The sequence below is a fragment of the Nothoprocta perdicaria genome, unplaced genomic scaffold (assembly GCF_003342845.1).
Source record: "Nothoprocta perdicaria isolate Ctin4 unplaced genomic scaffold, notPer1 scaffold_124, whole genome shotgun sequence".
Classification (NCBI taxonomy): domain Eukaryota; kingdom Metazoa; phylum Chordata; class Aves; order Tinamiformes; family Tinamidae; genus Nothoprocta; species Nothoprocta perdicaria.
In genome coordinates this window covers 571,678-589,296 of record NW_020454361.1, presented here as the reverse complement: position 1 = coordinate 589,296, position 17,619 = coordinate 571,678, and the positions used below count along the sequence as shown (strand labels likewise).

At 40.9% G+C, this 17,619-nt stretch overlaps 2 protein-coding genes across 4 annotated transcripts; one reads left to right on the top strand and one right to left on the bottom strand.

Annotated features, from left to right (window-relative positions):
- Positions 1-1,215: 1,215 nt before the first annotated feature.
- On the bottom strand, positions 1,216-2,400 carry LOC112960442 (SH3 domain-binding glutamic acid-rich-like protein 3). The gene is made up of 3 exons (XM_026054686.1): positions 2,353-2,400; positions 2,089-2,256; positions 1,216-1,873 (listed from the first exon to the last, which is right to left on the bottom strand). The coding sequence occupies exons 1-3, from the start codon at positions 2,398-2,400 to the stop codon at positions 1,772-1,774; spliced, it is 318 nt and encodes a 105-aa protein (XP_025910471.1). The 3' UTR covers positions 1,216-1,771.
- Positions 2,401-2,800: 400 nt separating this feature from the next.
- On the top strand, positions 2,801-7,924 carry LOC112960422 (uncharacterized protein CXorf21 homolog). 3 transcript variants are annotated; one of them, XM_026054669.1, is made up of 3 exons: positions 2,801-2,843; positions 4,275-4,478; positions 6,490-7,924. In XM_026054669.1, the coding sequence occupies exon 3, from the start codon at positions 6,535-6,537 to the stop codon at positions 7,459-7,461; it is 927 nt and encodes a 308-aa protein (XP_025910454.1). In that variant the 5' UTR covers positions 2,801-2,843; positions 4,275-4,478; positions 6,490-6,534; the 3' UTR covers positions 7,462-7,924. The 3 variants fall into 3 exon arrangements, with proteins under 3 accessions (XP_025910454.1, XP_025910452.1, XP_025910453.1); XM_026054667.1 differs by lacking the exon at positions 2,801-2,843 and having other exon boundaries at positions 4,187-4,478; XM_026054668.1 differs by lacking the exons at positions 2,801-2,843; positions 4,275-4,478 and adding an exon at positions 5,144-5,319.
- Positions 7,925-17,619: the final 9,695 nt, after the last annotated feature.

Genomic DNA, 17,619 nt, shown 5'->3' with positions numbered 1-17,619 from the left:
TTAGGGAAACATAAGGTGTTAGGGAAAACAGCTTCTGATGTCATTTCTGATTGTATGGAATCCCACTTACTTTCCCTGTACACTCCACTTGTATAAGCTGARTAGCTCTCTTGCTTTCTTGTCTGCTTGTAAGTCTTAAAACCAAGGAATTGTTATTCATTAATGTAAGGCTCAATACAAATCATTTTCAAAAATCTGTTTCAAAACAAAATGCATGTTTGCATATGTTTATGAACTTAACTTGTTCCAGGTATTCATGGTGTGCACTGTAATAATAAATTTTTCTACCATTGAATATGGAATTTTTCTATTTCCTCATTTATACTTAATCCATATTTTGTGGAAAATTCGGTTAAGCCTAGTTATATCATTTAGCTCTTATTGCACATATTACAAACTCAAAAAATACCTTGCAATGCAGATTCAGGGTGTGCAGAATAGACACAGATGCCTACTAGTCTTTACTGAAGAGTCTTCGTCACAGAGTTGATGCAGGTTAATGTGACAAAACCAAAGCCCAGAATGGCAGCTCCTACATGGAGTTAACTAACTTCTGGTAGTTCCTTTTCGAGAGAAGGAGGTGAGATTTTACATGATGAAGTATGAGGAGTAAACGAGTGGTTCCTTCTCAGCAGCTCTTTTACTTGACCTAAGAGTTCATGTACATATTCTGTGAAACAATCCCAGTGTTATTTTTTACTTAAAAAAAAAAAAAAAAAAAAGAACAAAAGGCAGTGGTAGTAGCCAAAGCTGTGCACACAATCCACAGAAATGTAAGAAAAAATATTTACCAGGATCCATCTAAGATGTATTTTCAAAGGAATAGTTTGCATAATAGATTCAGACGTCAGTAACCCACTTAATCAGGCCACATCCCTCCTGCGCTTTCCACTTTATGGTAAGAGAATTCTGATAGTCAACTTTGAATGAAACTGAGGCCAGTCATTACCTGGGAGCAAGTCACTGGGGTTTTCTGCCTTGAGCTACCCTTTTCCTCTGTTGACAGATCTGATTAAAGGTGCAAGGAACATGAAGGCATTTCTCTATCACTACTATACATGTATTCCATGTGTCTTCCAACTTCCTTAAATTTTTTTGGAGTCAACACACTCTTTCTGGATAACCAAAACCGAGTGACTTTGTCAAGCAGCATTTTTAAACACCTATCACTCTTAAGAAAATCTTTCTTCACACAAGGTACATTTACACAAGGCAGAGAAAAAACCCTAAAGGTCCTCTTAGCACTAGACTTCATTTAAGCCATTTAAGTCAGAAGGYTCCTTTGTTATAGAAAACAAGCATTGTGAACAGGAATCAGCTGGTGAAACTGCCAGGTGCTCTCATGAAAGCAGAATGGAGATTATCATAACATCTGTGTTTGTTCTGGATAGGGATTAATTACACTTAGCATTAAAAGAAAAGGACAAGGTGTGAGGCCCATCAGAGCAGATCAGGAACTAAATTACCAGGTAATTATCTTCTAATGAGAGTCCCACAAAAGCCTAAGTATTTTATGATTCACCCATACTATGCAATTGTGGTGTATTTTAGATTGAGAAGTTTATTATGAACAATTTTTAACCGTGTTGTAAAACCCTCTAGAAAATGCAAAAGGATGGTGAAAGCTGCCTGAAGGTGATGGAGCAGAGATCRCTGTTCTACTAAGGGAAACTGAAGCACTGCATCACCAGAAATCCCTGGATGTTTATTCTCAAAATACGCACATGTAGTCTGTCCTGATCACGAACAACCAAATGCCAAAGAAAGTCCTTCAGATTGCAATTTCTTCTCGTACCGGCTTGTCAGCCGAGGTCATCTTCAGGAACTTGGGCACTTCCTCGTTTTCAGTTGCTTGGTARAGCATCTCAAAATCCTGAAAAACACGGAGAAAACGGGTGATGTCACCAAGCGAGGTGACTCCTGTGGGCCTCCCGCCTTGTCTCACGTCCGTCCCCAGCGCCTCGGACAAGGTGTTGTTCGTCCAGGTGAAAACCCGGACTCGCCACCGCGACCGCAGCACTAAACCTGTACGAAACAGGCACCGGGCAGCGAGGAGGCCGCGGTTCCSCGGGGCGGCGCGGCCCTTACCCCGCAGTACTGGTCGCCGTTGCAGATCTGCGGCGGCATGGCCTGCGGGTCGCCCGCCTTGTCGCGCATCTCGCGCAGCCGCCCCTCGCTCACGGACACGTCGATGAGCTCGTAGCGCAGCCGGTTGCCCTCCAGGATCCGCCGCACCTCGGCCTGTCTCTGCCGCACCTGCGTGCACAGCGGGGCGGCCCCGAGCCGAGGCGCCGCCGCTGCGGCCGCCCTGCCCGCGCCGCCCCCGCTGCCCGCGCCGCGGCCGCCGCTCACCTCCCGGGAGCCCGTCACGCTGCTGTAGTACACCTTGATGGAGCCCATGGCCGCCGCGCGGTTGCTGCGGCAACCAACCGCCGCCGCGCGGTTGCCCCGGCAACCAACAGTCGCCGCGCGGTTGCCGCGGCAACGAACGGCCTCCGCGAGCCTGCCCCGCCCCCGGCCCTCTCTGATTGGCCGCTCCGCTTGTCAGTCGGAGCTCGGCGGCCGTTGACCGTTGGCGGCGGCGCTGGCGGGCTCCCTGAGGGGAGCGCTGTAGCGGCTGCCGCGCGCCGCGGGCGGCCGCGGTTCCCGCGTGAGGCGCCGCCCCGCGGGCTCCTGCGGCGCTGCCCTTGCCGGCCTCGGGAGCGCGAGGCGGCGCCGCCGACCCGGGGCTCCCGGCCGCTCTCGCTCGGCTGTTCTCAGTGTCCGCTGCGCTCTGGGAGGGCCCCGCTGGTTGTTCCCCGAGCGCTCCGGGGAGGTTGTGTGCCCGGAGACACGAGTGGCTAGTGAGTCTGGGTGCTTTTCCAGCTGCAGGTGGAAACCTGGCTGTTGTGGTCCCTGACTCTGTAACTGCAAGCGTGTTTTTTTTCTTGTTCTTTTCTATTTCTTTTTTTTTTCTGTGCCTATTACTGTGTGGTAAAGCTTGATTTTGTAATAACAAAAGCCCGTGGTTATCCTGGGTAATTGAGTGAATTTAAGCTGCAAAAAGTCCAGTATAGGTGGTGTGTGCAGCTCTGTGAGCTGATGGCAGACTGGCAGTTTTGATCCCAAGTACAAAAAAATAGTCAAGAGCATTTGTTAGTGTTTTTTTTTTTCTCTCTCTTCAAGTTAACAGTGCTGAATTTCTGTTTCCTAATAAAATATATATATATATAAATATTCTCTGGAAACTGCAGCTCTGCAGCGGATGCAAACTCTCTTATTCCCCCGCTTTGGCCTGTGAAGACGGTGGAGCCTCCAGCAGAGCAGGATCATCAGCAGGTGGCACGAGAGGGACGCGGTTTTGCGCCGCACRCTGCGCATGGCTCAGGGCACCAGCATCAGCCCTGATAATGCTGTACTTACAGMCATACAGTGCTTCCTTTTTGGTTTAAATACATATTCCATGCTTACTTTTTGTTTTAAATACATGTTCTGTGCTGGGACTAATGCAGATGTGTGTGTGGCTGGAGCAGAAGCTGCAGGTGGGCAGAAGGATGGGGCTCTATAAAATACRTAATTTGAGATTAAATAAGATGCTTATTTTTATATCTCTGCAGTATTGCTGCTATATGTTTTAATTTTTCATATATGAATGATACAGTCAAGTATCACTTGTCATTATAGATTCTACTCTAAGTTTAGACTGAGGATTCAGACATCCTTGTTTTGTTGGCTCTGTTTTTCCAACTTTTATCTGTATTCAGACTTTGAAGTAACCAACGTGTCGGTCTTGTTCTGATTTTTTGTCCATCTAAGCTATTTGTCAGATGAGTACAGCTGAAATGCAATGTGACTYGCTTTTAATCACTCAAATGGCTAATTTACTTTTATATATATATAAAAAAATTCCTCTCTGCTGCTTTTGTGTTTTGTTGAAACTGCTTCATGAAAAAATACATCACATTGCACCAGACTACAGCTGGTGCTAATTATCAACTCGGGGAAGGAGGCAAAGCTGGAAGGAACTGGAGCCCCCTGTTTCCTCTGAGGTTGATCCTGTCAAGGCTGGGGGCAAGAGCACTGCCCAGGTCACCAACAAATCAGCAAATCAACCGCATGAAAACTGAGCTTGTGTAGCTAATTTTTCCTACCTTTTTGTTTTGTTTTCCTGCCTTTAGTGGCTAATAAACAGAAAAAATACAGGGTAATTATAATCTACTTCCAGATTATAGCCCCATCTCTCTTAGTTCTGTCTTTCATTGTACTTTTCCTCATGCTGTTGTATGTTCTGCCAGGAAGCTCATACCATTTATATATGCTGCTACGGCAGTGTTGAACAGCGAAACACATGAAACAGGTGGAAGAAACAGCTACCGTTGAACCTTCTGAAGGAGCTGCTGAACTCTTCTTTCTTAAGATACCTGGAACGGATGAAAATAAAAGTTGTACAACTCAAATGCTTGATTCAGCAAGGCTGGCTGTAGAGCTACCCAAAGACAGTAAGTCCATTTCCRGGACCCCAGCAGAACCTGAATTTTCACATGGAGGAGATTCTTTATATGTACATGTACTGTGTGCATATGGACATTGGCCATGACTTAATGATCTTTTAATATTAGGGGTGACAAAGACAAAAAACTTAGGGCCGGGAGATGAGCAGATTATATTTGTGCTCTATTTTGAGCCCCAGGAAGGTGGCGTGGATCAGTGAGCAGAGCCTATTTTCAGTTGCTTCAGGGAGGCAGATTCTTGTTCTTCATAGAGAAATAAGTTTTCACTATATTCCGATGAGCACATAATGTCAATTTGTTCCCCAGTGGAAAAAGGTCACAAGATTACAAATTTAACATTCTTTTTTTTCCAAAAGAGGAAATGTTATAAGTAACACTGCCTCTGTAAGTCAGGTGGATGGTAATATCAAAAGKCAACTTTAATATCGGTGGAAGTATTCAGGGAATTCAGTTTCAATTTTGAAAAGCCTCGTGAAATGCAGTCACCCAGATCATTTAGTGATTTTTGTTGTTTTTAAATGATATATTATGTAGCRGTTATGCAACTTGTCAGCATTGCACCGCACTCAGAAACATCTCAATTCACTTTTTTAACATCCTCTTTTAGATTTGCTGTCACTCAGTACTCTAAACCTAGACATTTTTCCACTGGGACCACTTCTGTTTTAAGAGGAATACAAAATGAGGAACTGAATGCTCTATCCTTTAGTTGCTCTTCATATACACAACGATGAAGAGCGAGTATGAGAGAATCTGCTCTCTTACCGCAGTTTTAGTAGTAGAATTCTAAGCTACGTGATTATCTGCCTTTTTTACCCTGTTAGAGCTGGTAAGTCTGGACTTCAAATCCTTTTTTCTTTTTCCTTATGTTTTGTTCCAGAATGCATTTATTTTAAAAAGCATATCTTTTTTAAACATTGCCATGTTTGGACTCTTACTTTAGCACTATGAGCATTTTCAGAGCAATATAGGTAAGACATGTAAGGGTCTGGGGACATGTATGTGGTTTTTCAAAAATAAGTTAGTCATGGAGTAGTCTAAGTTCCATTGACTTTCAACAAGGTTTATACTTCAAAGTGTCCTTGTCTCTTTTGAGAATGGCACTTTCTCTCTTAAGTCCCTTAAATGCTTCAGAAAATACTGCTCCACTTTTGGCATGTATCGATGGTTCTTTAGATAAACAGTTCTGCTGATGTGACCAGCAGAAGCTGTGCTGCCTTTTCTCTCTGCTTTAGTCTTGCTTGCAAGCATACCCCATTCCARTTGTACAATCAACTTTAAGGAGGGGAAATGAAATCTATTATTAGAAAAGAGTAGAGAGGAATCCAGCCTTAGTTGTCTTTGATGAGTAGAGTTTTCAGCTGATTTTTTGAAAGGGTAGAAAGGACATTGCAGTGTGTTATTTCTTCAGGAGATTTAGTTCATACTGTTTAGCTGGAAAGATTCCAATTGGCTTTAGCAGCAGATGAATTAGAAATGATAAGGAGTGCTAAGGCACAGTAGATCTGGGGGCATGTAGGCTAGCTTTTAATTATTCACATGTGCTTAATAAAACTGGAGCCTTAGAGATAAAAACATGCTACTTGTACACAGTCTGTTGTTAAACTGTTGTTGGGGGAGGCAGGTTAACTCTTCATATCTTTAAGTCATCTTTTTAAGCGCAGCTCTTAAGCTCTTGTACATGTGAATATTCAAGTGCTGTATTTGGGATGCAGTTTTAATAGGCATGAAGAACTGTCAGCATCTTCTGAAGGTCCTCAGTGCTTCATAGGACAGCTCAAGTCAACTCAGAATCAGCTTCGAAGTCCAGCTTCACTGTCTTGCTCTGTCAGGCCTTAGCTAATTTCTTGTCTTTCAGTGGGGAAAAAAAATGATTTGCAACTGCTGATACAATGTAGAGAAGTGAAATCTTGGCTTTGTTAATTCCTTCAGTTTACTACTATTTTTTTTTTCCTAAAAAAATCTTGAAGTACTTTGCCTGTCTTTCTTTCACTCACAGATCTGTATGGAARTCTGGTGATTAGACTTTCTACCACTTGTCATCATGTTGGCAGAAGGCATCTTAACTGGACTTATATATAAAGAAATCTCTGCTCGAGATAAGCCTCACAAATGTCATGCAAACAAAAAGGTTAAGGAAGGAATCTGGAGAGAAGAACTTGCAGACAAACCAAAAATTAGAGCGTTTGCTGCTGGACATGAGCAGCAGGACAAGATCATTGCCGAAAGCAGCAGCAAAATGGAGCACAAGAGAAACCCTCACTGGAAATCTGTAAAGGACTTACCTGCAGAAGATAAGAAAATACTTGTTAGGGGAGCTCCATCACCACCTTTACATATTCCCAAAAGAGAACAAAATAATGAGCAGCTGGATTTGCACAGATCCCGGTCCTGCAACAGCATTTATCAAAACTATCCTGACTTGCATATTGGAGGAGACCATGTGGGTGACCATATGTGTGATTCAGGTTGTGTTTTGGACCATGCGTGTGATGAACTTCCAGATGGCCCCGTTCTGCTGTCTGCAGATATCCCTCTAGGTCAATCGCCTCTGTCTCCGCATCTTGAAAAGACAGACATAAAGTCCCTGCCTGGAGAGGAAACTGCAGAAAGGAGTATGGTGCTGTGTGAAGAGCCTCTTTCAAACTCTGTGCTCAACAACTACATGGAAAGAAAAGTAGCAGAGCTCTATAAACAGTTTTTTGAAGAAAACCTGGCCAGATGTGGTTCTGTAACAAACCTCCTGACTTGCAGTTTCATAAGGAATAACTTGAATCAGATAAGCTTTCAGATATCCCAGGAGCAGAACATAGAAACGTCTAAGGCCAGAGAGGTGCTCTTACACTCTCTAGCCTTGTTCAGTTTGCGTAATGCTACCAATGGAAATAGCTCTGAATTTAGCACTCCAAACTTGCAGATCTCCAACTTAGCATGTGCAGAAAAAAGCCACAGGCTACAGTTCACATCATAACTGAAATACTCACCTGAAGAGATGAATGCAGTTCATATACAAATATCTGTATAGATTCAGATACAAATATTCACTGTAAGGACTGGATTGGGGAAGAAAACATTAGATACTACAGACTTTTTCAAATGTTTAACATACTCTGTCTATGATGATCTTACCAAAGGAAGATAAAATTCACAGATATCTTTTCTAATATAGAATAAGAAATGAACTATTCTCTAAAATGCTGTTCAAACATAGTTTTACATGGTGTGATCTCCACTTATAAGACTCTGGCTCTGTGAGTAGTTATGCTCAGGTACCTTTGGATTTACTCCTGCAAGAACAATTAGTCAAGGAATTAGTCCTGGTAAAATTATCATCCAAGAGAATAATCCATCCCCCCAGTAATGAAAAGAGTCAAATTTTCTTTCAACTGGAATGGTGAAAACTTGGTCTTCAGCAGATAGAGAGGTTCACAACTCTATTTTTTTTTTGTATAGAGCATCATGTATACAAAATATCAGTTTTAAACTCCAGAGAACCTGATGTTATTGCGTATGAATGTTTGTATCGCAGAGGTAAAGTATGTTGCAATGAAAAATCAATAAATTCCTAACAGATGAAATGTGATCAAGATTGTGTTTTATTTTCTGTTTTAAAAATATATTTCTATTTTAAATAATTTCCTCTTCAATGAAATACACTTATCTTTCTGTCATTACATTACTATTTTATATATCTTTTGCATTTTTAGTAAATTTTATTTCCTTGGAAAGGAAGCTCTTACAGTCTGAACTGTTAAGACAGAGTTAAGACTCTGTTACAACTTTTGTGGAAAAAATACCACCGATTTTTTTTGATCTTCATTTGGAAGTGAAAGTGCAAAACTCACTAGGGAAAATTGCTTGCTAAACCTTCAAATGTTTTTCCTTTTTGGTTGGTCACATCTCAGTAAGTATTTTAACTGGAAATTAATAACGGTGATGCTGTTGAAAATTGATAAATAAACTAGGCTGGTATAGTGACAGGAGAAGTTTCCTACTGGTAGGTGAACCTCTTCACTGACTTGCGTTATGACTATATGTGATTTGATACACCTGCAGTTTTAGGTTGATAATCATGAAATCTGAAATCTACCAACAATTACGTGTGTGTGGTTTTAAGCTTCATGAATCTGTTCTATAGTGCTAGTTCAATACTTTTGTTTGGTTAATGCACGTGTATGAGACCAGTTATAAAAGAACTCAGTGAAATTCATTTTGTAACAATGAGTGTAAAACAAAACCGTCTCTGTTTTTCAGTTGCTTCTCTTAAATTCTGATCTGTAGTAGCATTTTCTAATTCTTTGTCAACCTTCTAAGAGAATATGAAGGATTGTGTGATCTTTGGGTAATAATACATCAAATGCAAACATACTTGTGTTTGTAAATCAAAGCCCTTGACATCTCATCAGTCCTTTGAACAGATCAAAGTTTTCTTTCTTTTTTTTTTTTTTTTAAATCCAGCATCTTTATTTTTTAAATCATCGCTGAGTGCAGCATTTATAACAAGAATACCAGTAGGCTTGAAAGAATAGCTCGGAACATTGAGAAGATCTGATTTCCCAAGGGATTCACCTTGGAGCTCGTTTCAAGTATTTTAGCTTAATTAGCTATGTTTACTGTCACACAAGTGATATGCTGGGGCTTAGAGTTGAGACTGTGCCTGTCTTGCCTTGCAGAGAGAAGGAAGTTTACAGCCTAAAAGCGCATACAGGCTCCCTAATGCGCTCTAGTTGCATAAAAGACTGTTCTTGTGCCGCTTGCTCATGGCGTGGGCCTCTTCTGCAGGATGATGCAACTGGTCAGCTCTGTGCAGTTATTCTGTGGGATGCTAAATACAGCAGCGTGTGTAATGGAAGGGGAAGTACAAGATATCCTAAGATTGTGACCTTTTCTGATGCCTTTCGATCTCTTAGGAGTGGTAGAACTTAACGAACGTGCCTGMCTCAATGAGTTTATGTATGTAGTGGCTAACAAATCCAAACGCAAGCACATGGATTCAATAGGGTTGGGTATTCTGCTTTGAGACCGAACCTCAAATCTTAAAGATAGATTTAAAAAAACRAATTGGCAGGCAAGGTTGATCTGATAGGTTTATTCTTACAATCTATACAGCATCAAACCAATTCAGAGACTGAATAGAGTGAATACCCCTGTCTTTGAGGTGTTTTCCAGCTGTTACACAAGTTGGGCTTGGGGCTTCAGAAAGATGGATTCCCTTGAAAACAGGGTATTCATTTCCTTCAAGGCTTTCAGTTTCCTTTGAAAACCCTCATTTTACTCTGTGTCTCATCTGACTATTTAACTTTTAATCTTCCTATTTTTTCTGTTTCCTTTGTCCCACACACAGTATTGGGTCTGAGCTGACTGTTCCGTGGTAGCGTTGTGGTAGCCTSAGTATTTTCCCAGGTATAGAAGAGATGCTGGAGCTTGGAGATTGGCAGCAATGCGGAGAATCCATTCCTACGARGAAGGGTGTTCTGTGGAGACAAAAATATCTTCCTCCTGGTGTAAGTGTCTGGCAAATACAATACTATATAATATCTAACAAACCTTCTTAGCTGCTTTTTCAGGTACATTTATAAAATTGTCTTATAAAATAAAATGAAACTCATAAATGTCACAGATTTAATTGGACATTCCTTGCCCGACAATGACATAAGTAGTGCAAGGAGGATATATTGAAACTGGTTCATGTTTTTCAAGAGGTTGATAGGAAAGGATATTGCTGTTTTTATACACTGCCCTAATTGTATATGTCTAATTAATTACCTTCTCAGCTTGAAAAACCAAGTCCTTTGGAAGAGGCTGAATGACTTTGTTGCACTTCAGAGGAGTCCAGAGCAGGAAGCACCCTAAAACATTCCTCAGTTCAAAATGAGCTAGGTGAAGGTAAGAGAGGAAACATTCAGGAGGGCATCAGTAACCAAAGKAGTTCAATTAACCATAGAAAAGACTTCTGTGGCATTTGTGCTGCCTTGGCCTAGCCTTTTATTTCCCCTGGGACATATTTATAGTTCAACCAAAGTCTTGAAATAAGTTAATTGCATGAGGTTCTTCCTCAGAAAATGTGGAAGTCAGAGTTTAAGCCTAGCTCCAGATTCTGGTGGTTTTTTTTTCCAATGCGTCTCGCCAGCCTGGAGAAAAGTGAAGGAGGAATTCTATACTTAGCTCTGATATTAACCTTAGAGCCTTAACCTTAGATCTTAGATGTCAACTGCAGCTCTAACACTGATGTTAATGGCAGCAGCAGAAGCTGCTGAGGGTGGAGGACTGCTGCGGTGGGAGGAACGCCTACAGAGCAGCTCCACTCATTGTCCTTAAAGAAATGGGGTGGCAGAAGAGAGAAGGCTGTAAGAAAATGAATATTCTGAATTTGCCAGACTCCAAGATTGCTCTGGAGCTGTGTTGATCCTATCCCATTCAGAAAGGGTTTCAGAGCACATTTTAAAAAGAGTTTGCACAGGTATGTGGATGATTTTATCTCTAATGTAAACACTGGAATGAAAACACAACATAACAAGCAATGCTAGGAGAAAAGCTTTAATTTGTAGCCCTTATTATCCACTTAAATTCTATTCTTAGTGCCTTTTTATTTTAATTGACACATTTCAAATAATGACATGCTTCAGCTTTATTGCAATTTGAAAAATACTGAGCTACGTTCTGGATTTAAGCAAGAAAATTCTATCAGCTGCACTGGAGCTGTGCCCATTTTCACTAGCAGGAAAATGGCTCACTAAGCTCAAATTACATAGGAAAATCACTTAGAAGGTGATTTTCCAGACTTTTCCAGCTTCTCCAGACTGCTGAAGGACAGCAGATGTATTTTATTACAAATGAAAACAATGCCACATTCTACAGGTCACACACATGAGACCAAATTCTAGCTGGCAGTTATGTTTATGCACATGCCAGAAAATCCTAAATCGAAGGAGAAATATTGGCAGGGAATTTTCCAGTTTTATTTCCAGTTCTCATTTTACATTCCCACAGACAGGCATTCGTCAAGTACTGTGAGCAGGATGCTGAAAGAAGCTGTGCTCTCTGTGTTAGATCTGTCTGATCTAACTGAGACACAGAGCTAGGACCTCACCCACCAGCCTGTTTTCTATTGTCAGTGGCAGAAAATAAGCCCCTCCAGAACGTGACTAAGCCCACGTTGGTGAGTAAGATTTTTACATGCCATTTTCTTTGGTGTATTTCCTTAGGGCTCCCTTTCAGGGAGAAATCTTTTCAGTTGCCACTTCTGGCTGACAATATGAAATTTTGCCAGTTTCCTGCACCTTCATTTGCTGATGATTTTTTAGGTGCTGATTGGCAGGTGACCAAGGTCTCCAAAATTTCTCCCTCTGAATGACCTCCTGTGCAGGGCAGAGAACCAGCCATAGAAGCAGCARCAAGACAGACTTGCAGAAGTTCTTCTCTGTTTCATACAAACATTGCTGCTCCTTGAGGGTAAGTGGAAACCCTATCTTAAATACAGCCAGCAGTGGTGGCTAGTTAGCAAAAACTGACTTACATGTGTATTTTGATAGTTCTACTGTAGTTGAATTAACCACAAAAAGCTGCTAAATTTAATTTCCCTCTGCTGCCTACACAGGGCCTGGAAACCCTATCCTGACTATGAATGTGGACTTCTGTTTGCTGAAGCTGGAGTTCCTCAGTTCCTGTTAACCAACATGGTAYGGCTCCCATTCTTTTGTCATGCTTTTGTGTCAGGGTTTTCCACAAAATCTGATCCTACAGTATCTAAGTGTGACATGTCCCATATTGATTAACACACAGCCTATGCTYGGAGTTCTTTTTATTTTGCATGCTCTATTTTTTTCTTAATATTTAATGTCATAGAAAATCACTGCTTCCAGTTGTCCTCTGAGCATTTAGAAAATAAGACAGTTCAGCTACCAATTGAATTATTGGTTAACCTGTAGAAGGGTTGCACATATGCTTTGCACATTAAGATTTATGAGTAAATGTCTGTAGAAATATGCTCTTACAATATTGGTGGCATGTAAACTTTTGAATTACTTTTTAGGTAGCCTTAAAACTCCCACTTCAAAAATTTCTTGTCTTGTGCAATAATGTAATTTCAAAATACCCTGTGTTGCAATTTTTGTCTAATTTCCCGTCTCCAGTCACTGCACATGCGCACTTACCATTCCCACATCTGTAGCATATGCTATAATTCTTACCAATTCCTTGAAGTGTTTTGTCCATTCCTCATACCTATAAACTTGATGTGGTAGTAATTATTTATTATTTTGTTAACAAAAGTTAACAAAATGCTGAGCATATATATGCTGAGCATGAAAGTTTTTGCATAATTATGCATTTGTTACTATTAAATTCTACTGGATTAAGGGTAGAATTTTGAGTATTACAGAATCACAGAATATTCAAGGTTGATGATGCCACGTTCTTAAATGGTGACCAGTCTAGATAYGTTTTCTGTTTATTTCTTGTTTTTCCTGCATAACTGAGTTTTGGCAGGTTAGCTTGCCAAACCCTTAGCCTCTCCTGAGGTTCTCCTCTGTGGTTTACTTGGTGTCATATTTTGTTGTAATTGCTCATTTATCCTAACTTKACCTTTTTTTGTGGAAAGACCCTGAGTTCTTTCCCAGGCATAAAATGTAGAGCAAAAGAAAAGCTGCTTGTGCCCTTTCTGTGAACATAAACTATAGCAAGGTAGACCCTACCTTGTTTTAAATGAATAAAATTTGTGAATTTACTGGAATCAGGAACATAATTGCAAAATAATTTCAAAAAATGTTGGCTTGAAATTTTAAATAACAGATTTTGTTCATTCTTATTCCTCTTCCTATTAGCTAAAGTAACCAACTTCTTTTCTGGAACAGAAAGTGAAAAGTTTAACACAGAATTTTTGCGTATGCAGTAGGAAAGTGGAAAATCCTGCGCCCGAATGTTTGCGCTTGTTGTTTRGATGCTCAAACAGGAAGCTGGTGCAGCCTCGCTTCCCGTTTCTAACYGTTCACTTCTCCAACTCGGTACAAACTGATTATCAGTACGGGTTGCTGGGGACAGGCAATGCCACTGCATGACGATGGCTTTCAGGCAGACCTGCTGAATACCTGTATATATGCACATAGATGTATATGGCCATGGTAACAACAGAAGTGTTTCGCAGCTGCCAGGAGATGCCATTTCTGTGTCACACAGTGAAAAAGCAAGAAACTGGTTCCCTTGATAGTGTTTTGGGGAATCCACCTGCAAAGCTCCAAGGTCATTGGCTCCGTGTAACATTCCCTTTCTCRTTCTGGATTTGGAGATTTTGCCTAATGCAATCTCTGTGGCAGGGGGAGGTGGAAAAAAAGATTTGGTTTTGATCATCTTGATCTTTGCTCAGCTTCTGACCCACCTGAGAAGAGTTCTGTTTCAGAAGTGCTCTGTGATAAATGCTGGTTATAAGTAGAAAAAACATAAAATGCATTTCTGGATATTTATTCAATTTGAGTTGAAATCTGGGGTTCATTCTCCTCTTTGGCCCTTGTTTTATCCTCGGAATACAAAACTAACGTGACTGTGCATCATGACTACAGCCACGTTCAGTGTTTGCTTTGTCCAGACTTGCCTGTATTTGTGACAAGCGATTAGCAGATTGCTCAGAGCACAGAAGAACCGAGTCAGCTGGTGGAAAATGGGCGAGCGAGTCGCATTTGGTGCCACCCTCCAGCCCAGCCGAGCGCAGGCGCGCAGGAGGGACAGCAGCAAGGGGAAGAGCCTGCAATCCCTCCGCTCCCAGCAGCCAGGCAGCGGCTGCAGAGAGGGGCAATGTCCCCTGTGCCACCCGTCGCGGTGACCCGTGGGCACCAAACGTGCTCGTCGCGTTAGGGAAAAGCCCTGGCTTGGCCTGGCAATTACTGGGGCAATTTAAGTGATAGTAAAGAAATACTTCATGCCTTTTGACTGCATCAAATGGAAATTTCTACCAAACAGTGCCCGATCCTATACTGGATAGATAGGTGCTACCTGGAGTTGTTTGGTTTCGGTTGTATGTTTGGTTTTCATAAATTTAAGGATCTTTGTGTAATTTGATCTTCCAAAATGTTATAAGGAGGCAAAATATTTAATAAGAGAAATCCAATACCCTCACTTGAATATAAATCTTATTTGCAGTTGTGTCAATTCTTGGATGTGTCTCAGGGAATTAAAACTTTGGAATTTGAATCAGAGAAGTGTTTTTTAGGTTACCAAAAAGGCCAAGTATTTGTTGTTTTACTGAGGCCRCAGTCACAGGCTTCTCTTGTTACAACGATGAAGAAAAACATTAGCAACCCTTTAGTTTAGAAGACAATTGCTCCAAGTGCTCAAGCTGTTGTTGACAAAAGAACAAACTAAACAGAAGTCAGTGCCCAGATGATGAAAGTGTCCTCAGCCCCTGATTGCCCTATAGGGATTCCTAAAGACCCTGTTAATCAGGCAGTTGTTAAATGCGAAGTTGTAATGCAGTGCGTGAAGGTGCTTAAGTCTGAGTGCAGCCTAAGCTTACCCAAACTAGGGGATTGGCAACGACAGCAGATTTGGGGCCATATGGAAAAAGAAGGGCTGCTAGGCAAGGAGAACATGTGGCAATATCCGAGTCATTCTGGTTTGCATCATCTGAGTACTGATATGGGGGGCCCATCTGTGGGACTGTTTAGGCAAAGTAAAATTATCAGTGATAAATCTCTATTTTACAGGTTGGTTAAATGTTATGAAATGAAGCACAAAGTCTGCAGAGAGCACTGGCTGCATCCTCTGCAGCTTCTTGGTCATGAGAAGGTGTTTGCTTTCTGTCATTTAAAGTCTGTCATTTAAATTTACTTTTCTGTACTCGTTTCTAGTTAGTATGAAACTGGCTTGATGGAGTTTTGTTCAAATTTTCCTTAAAATTAAATTTCGGAAGTCACTTTTGCTAAATATATATTTTTCTAGCTCCATGGGTTGCACATGAGTGAAGCAGTAGATCAGCTCACTCGCTGCACTGCAAAGTCAGAGCCTCAGTAAGCTTGGGGTGTGTGATGCACGCAGAAAATCTGTGTCGTGACTTTGAATTTAAAAGTGTAAAAGTGTAATACCCCTAGGCTTATGAAAGAGGAGAGATTCCCACAGTGYTGGGAAATGCTGAAATCTGCTGTGGATGCAACCGTGAGAGCGAGCAACCTCATGAGTCTGGATGCGATTCCCTGTGCTGAGCCACGTCTCAACCTGGGATTTTCCCATGTTATTAACTATTAGCATGAAACTTCGCATAATCACAGTTAAGTAAATACTTAAATGATTTACTGCATTGAAATCCAAATAACTTGGAAAGTCTTTGCAGTACCATAACGAAAAGGTACATTGTAAGTTATTTTTCTTTCCCCCCATAAGACATCTGCTTACTCAACATTATCTGTATTTCATATATGAATTTCAGTAGTTCACATATGAATTTCCATAAATGATGGAAATTATGAGATTTACAGTATTTATTTTACTTCAAATGATGCCTCCATTTTTAGCAAAAAATGAGGCATGAATCATAGTGTACTCAGAAGCACCCACAAGTCAAGAAGCTAAGAGAAAGGAGACTTCACTTCTTTCCACTCCGAAAAAGTGTAAAGAAAATAATTTCTTGACATGAATTAAGTAGTATAATAGGAATTATTAAAATGATTAACTTTTTAATTTAACATAACGTTTTTGTTACAGGCGCCTGACTTCCCATCACTGTTAGCATATTACACAAGACTTCGTTCTGCTCATAATCCTGTTTGTCTCATCAGAAGCAAGGTACCAGTCAATACAGTTATGGGGGTCAGAAACCTGTAACTGTGGGGAAGCACATTGCATTAGAAAAGAAATGCAAGCATGTCAATAAACATATGATCAAATGGTAGTCACATTAAAAAGTGGTTCAATAGCATCAATAGCCATTACAGAAGGAAGAAAAAAGTATTGTAGAATTTTGCAAAGCACTGTCTTTATCTTTTATTTTATTTATAACTGGTATATAATGAAAAATGTAAGAAATTTCTTGAGGTAAATAGCATCATTATTTATATAGAGCATCAGGATAAAACAAATCATGATATAAATTAGTGTTCTTAAAATAATGAGAGCAAACTACAATATATTCTCACTGTAGCAAAAAGATTATGTCCAAAATGATTCCAAAAAGCTTTTCATAACCATGTACAGATATATGGGGACAGCAAGCCAGTAAGTAGATTGAGAAGGATGGTGGAGCTTTCAGGCACGTGCTTGAATCTTTGCTGGATGAAATGCAGTTCGTGCAGAGCAACTCCAGTGCTGCACTTGTGTGAGTGTGCATTTATAGGGATATGAATCCATTGTTCCGCCAGCATGGAGCTTGATGCAGGGTTGCAGCCATCGTCACAGGAAGGAGTAGAGCACAAGAGGAACAGATTCACTGATGAAGAAATTCCACCGAACCCAGAATTTTAACATGTTTCCTAAAACTGCTGTCTCAGTGTCCTTCTCACTGCACAGCTTCTGCTCACACCCCTTCACAAACCCCTCCTGAGAAGCTTTCTGCTCCCTGCTGAAGGGACAGTAGATATTCACCTAAATATCATTCTTTCAGAGTAACAAGGGACCTGGTACCTCCCCTTTCCCCATGACCAACTCTATGGATTGAATTATAGAAAACAGAATCTTAGTTGKCTAGAAGACAGTTTTAATTGGAGAATGTTTCTGTGTTTTAAAGTAAGCAAGTCTGGTAAAGGCATTTTATAAAGTCAAGTTAACTGTGGTGAAGTACCAAGAAATCGCCCTGAGAACGTATCCCTGCATCTCTCCCATCCTCGAGGGATTTTTGTCCTCCTGCTTTACAAGTCAGCCCAGAAACAGGGAGTTTGTCTGATGTTGACAAATGCAGGATATGTTGGTCGTGACTTTATAGGAGAAAAATGGGCCACCAGCATGTTATTGGCAGCCCAAGTTTGGTGTCATTTAGCCAGCTGAAGAGAAAAAATAGGCCATTGATTAGTCTACAGCAGCCTGGGGCCTCTGTATTTTAATTACAATGTTCTTTTGGCCTGAATTCATCCCTGGTGAAGCATCACTAACCCAAATAAAACTCAATAATAGAGGAATTTCTCATTTAAAATTCAGTTTTATGTAAAAGGTG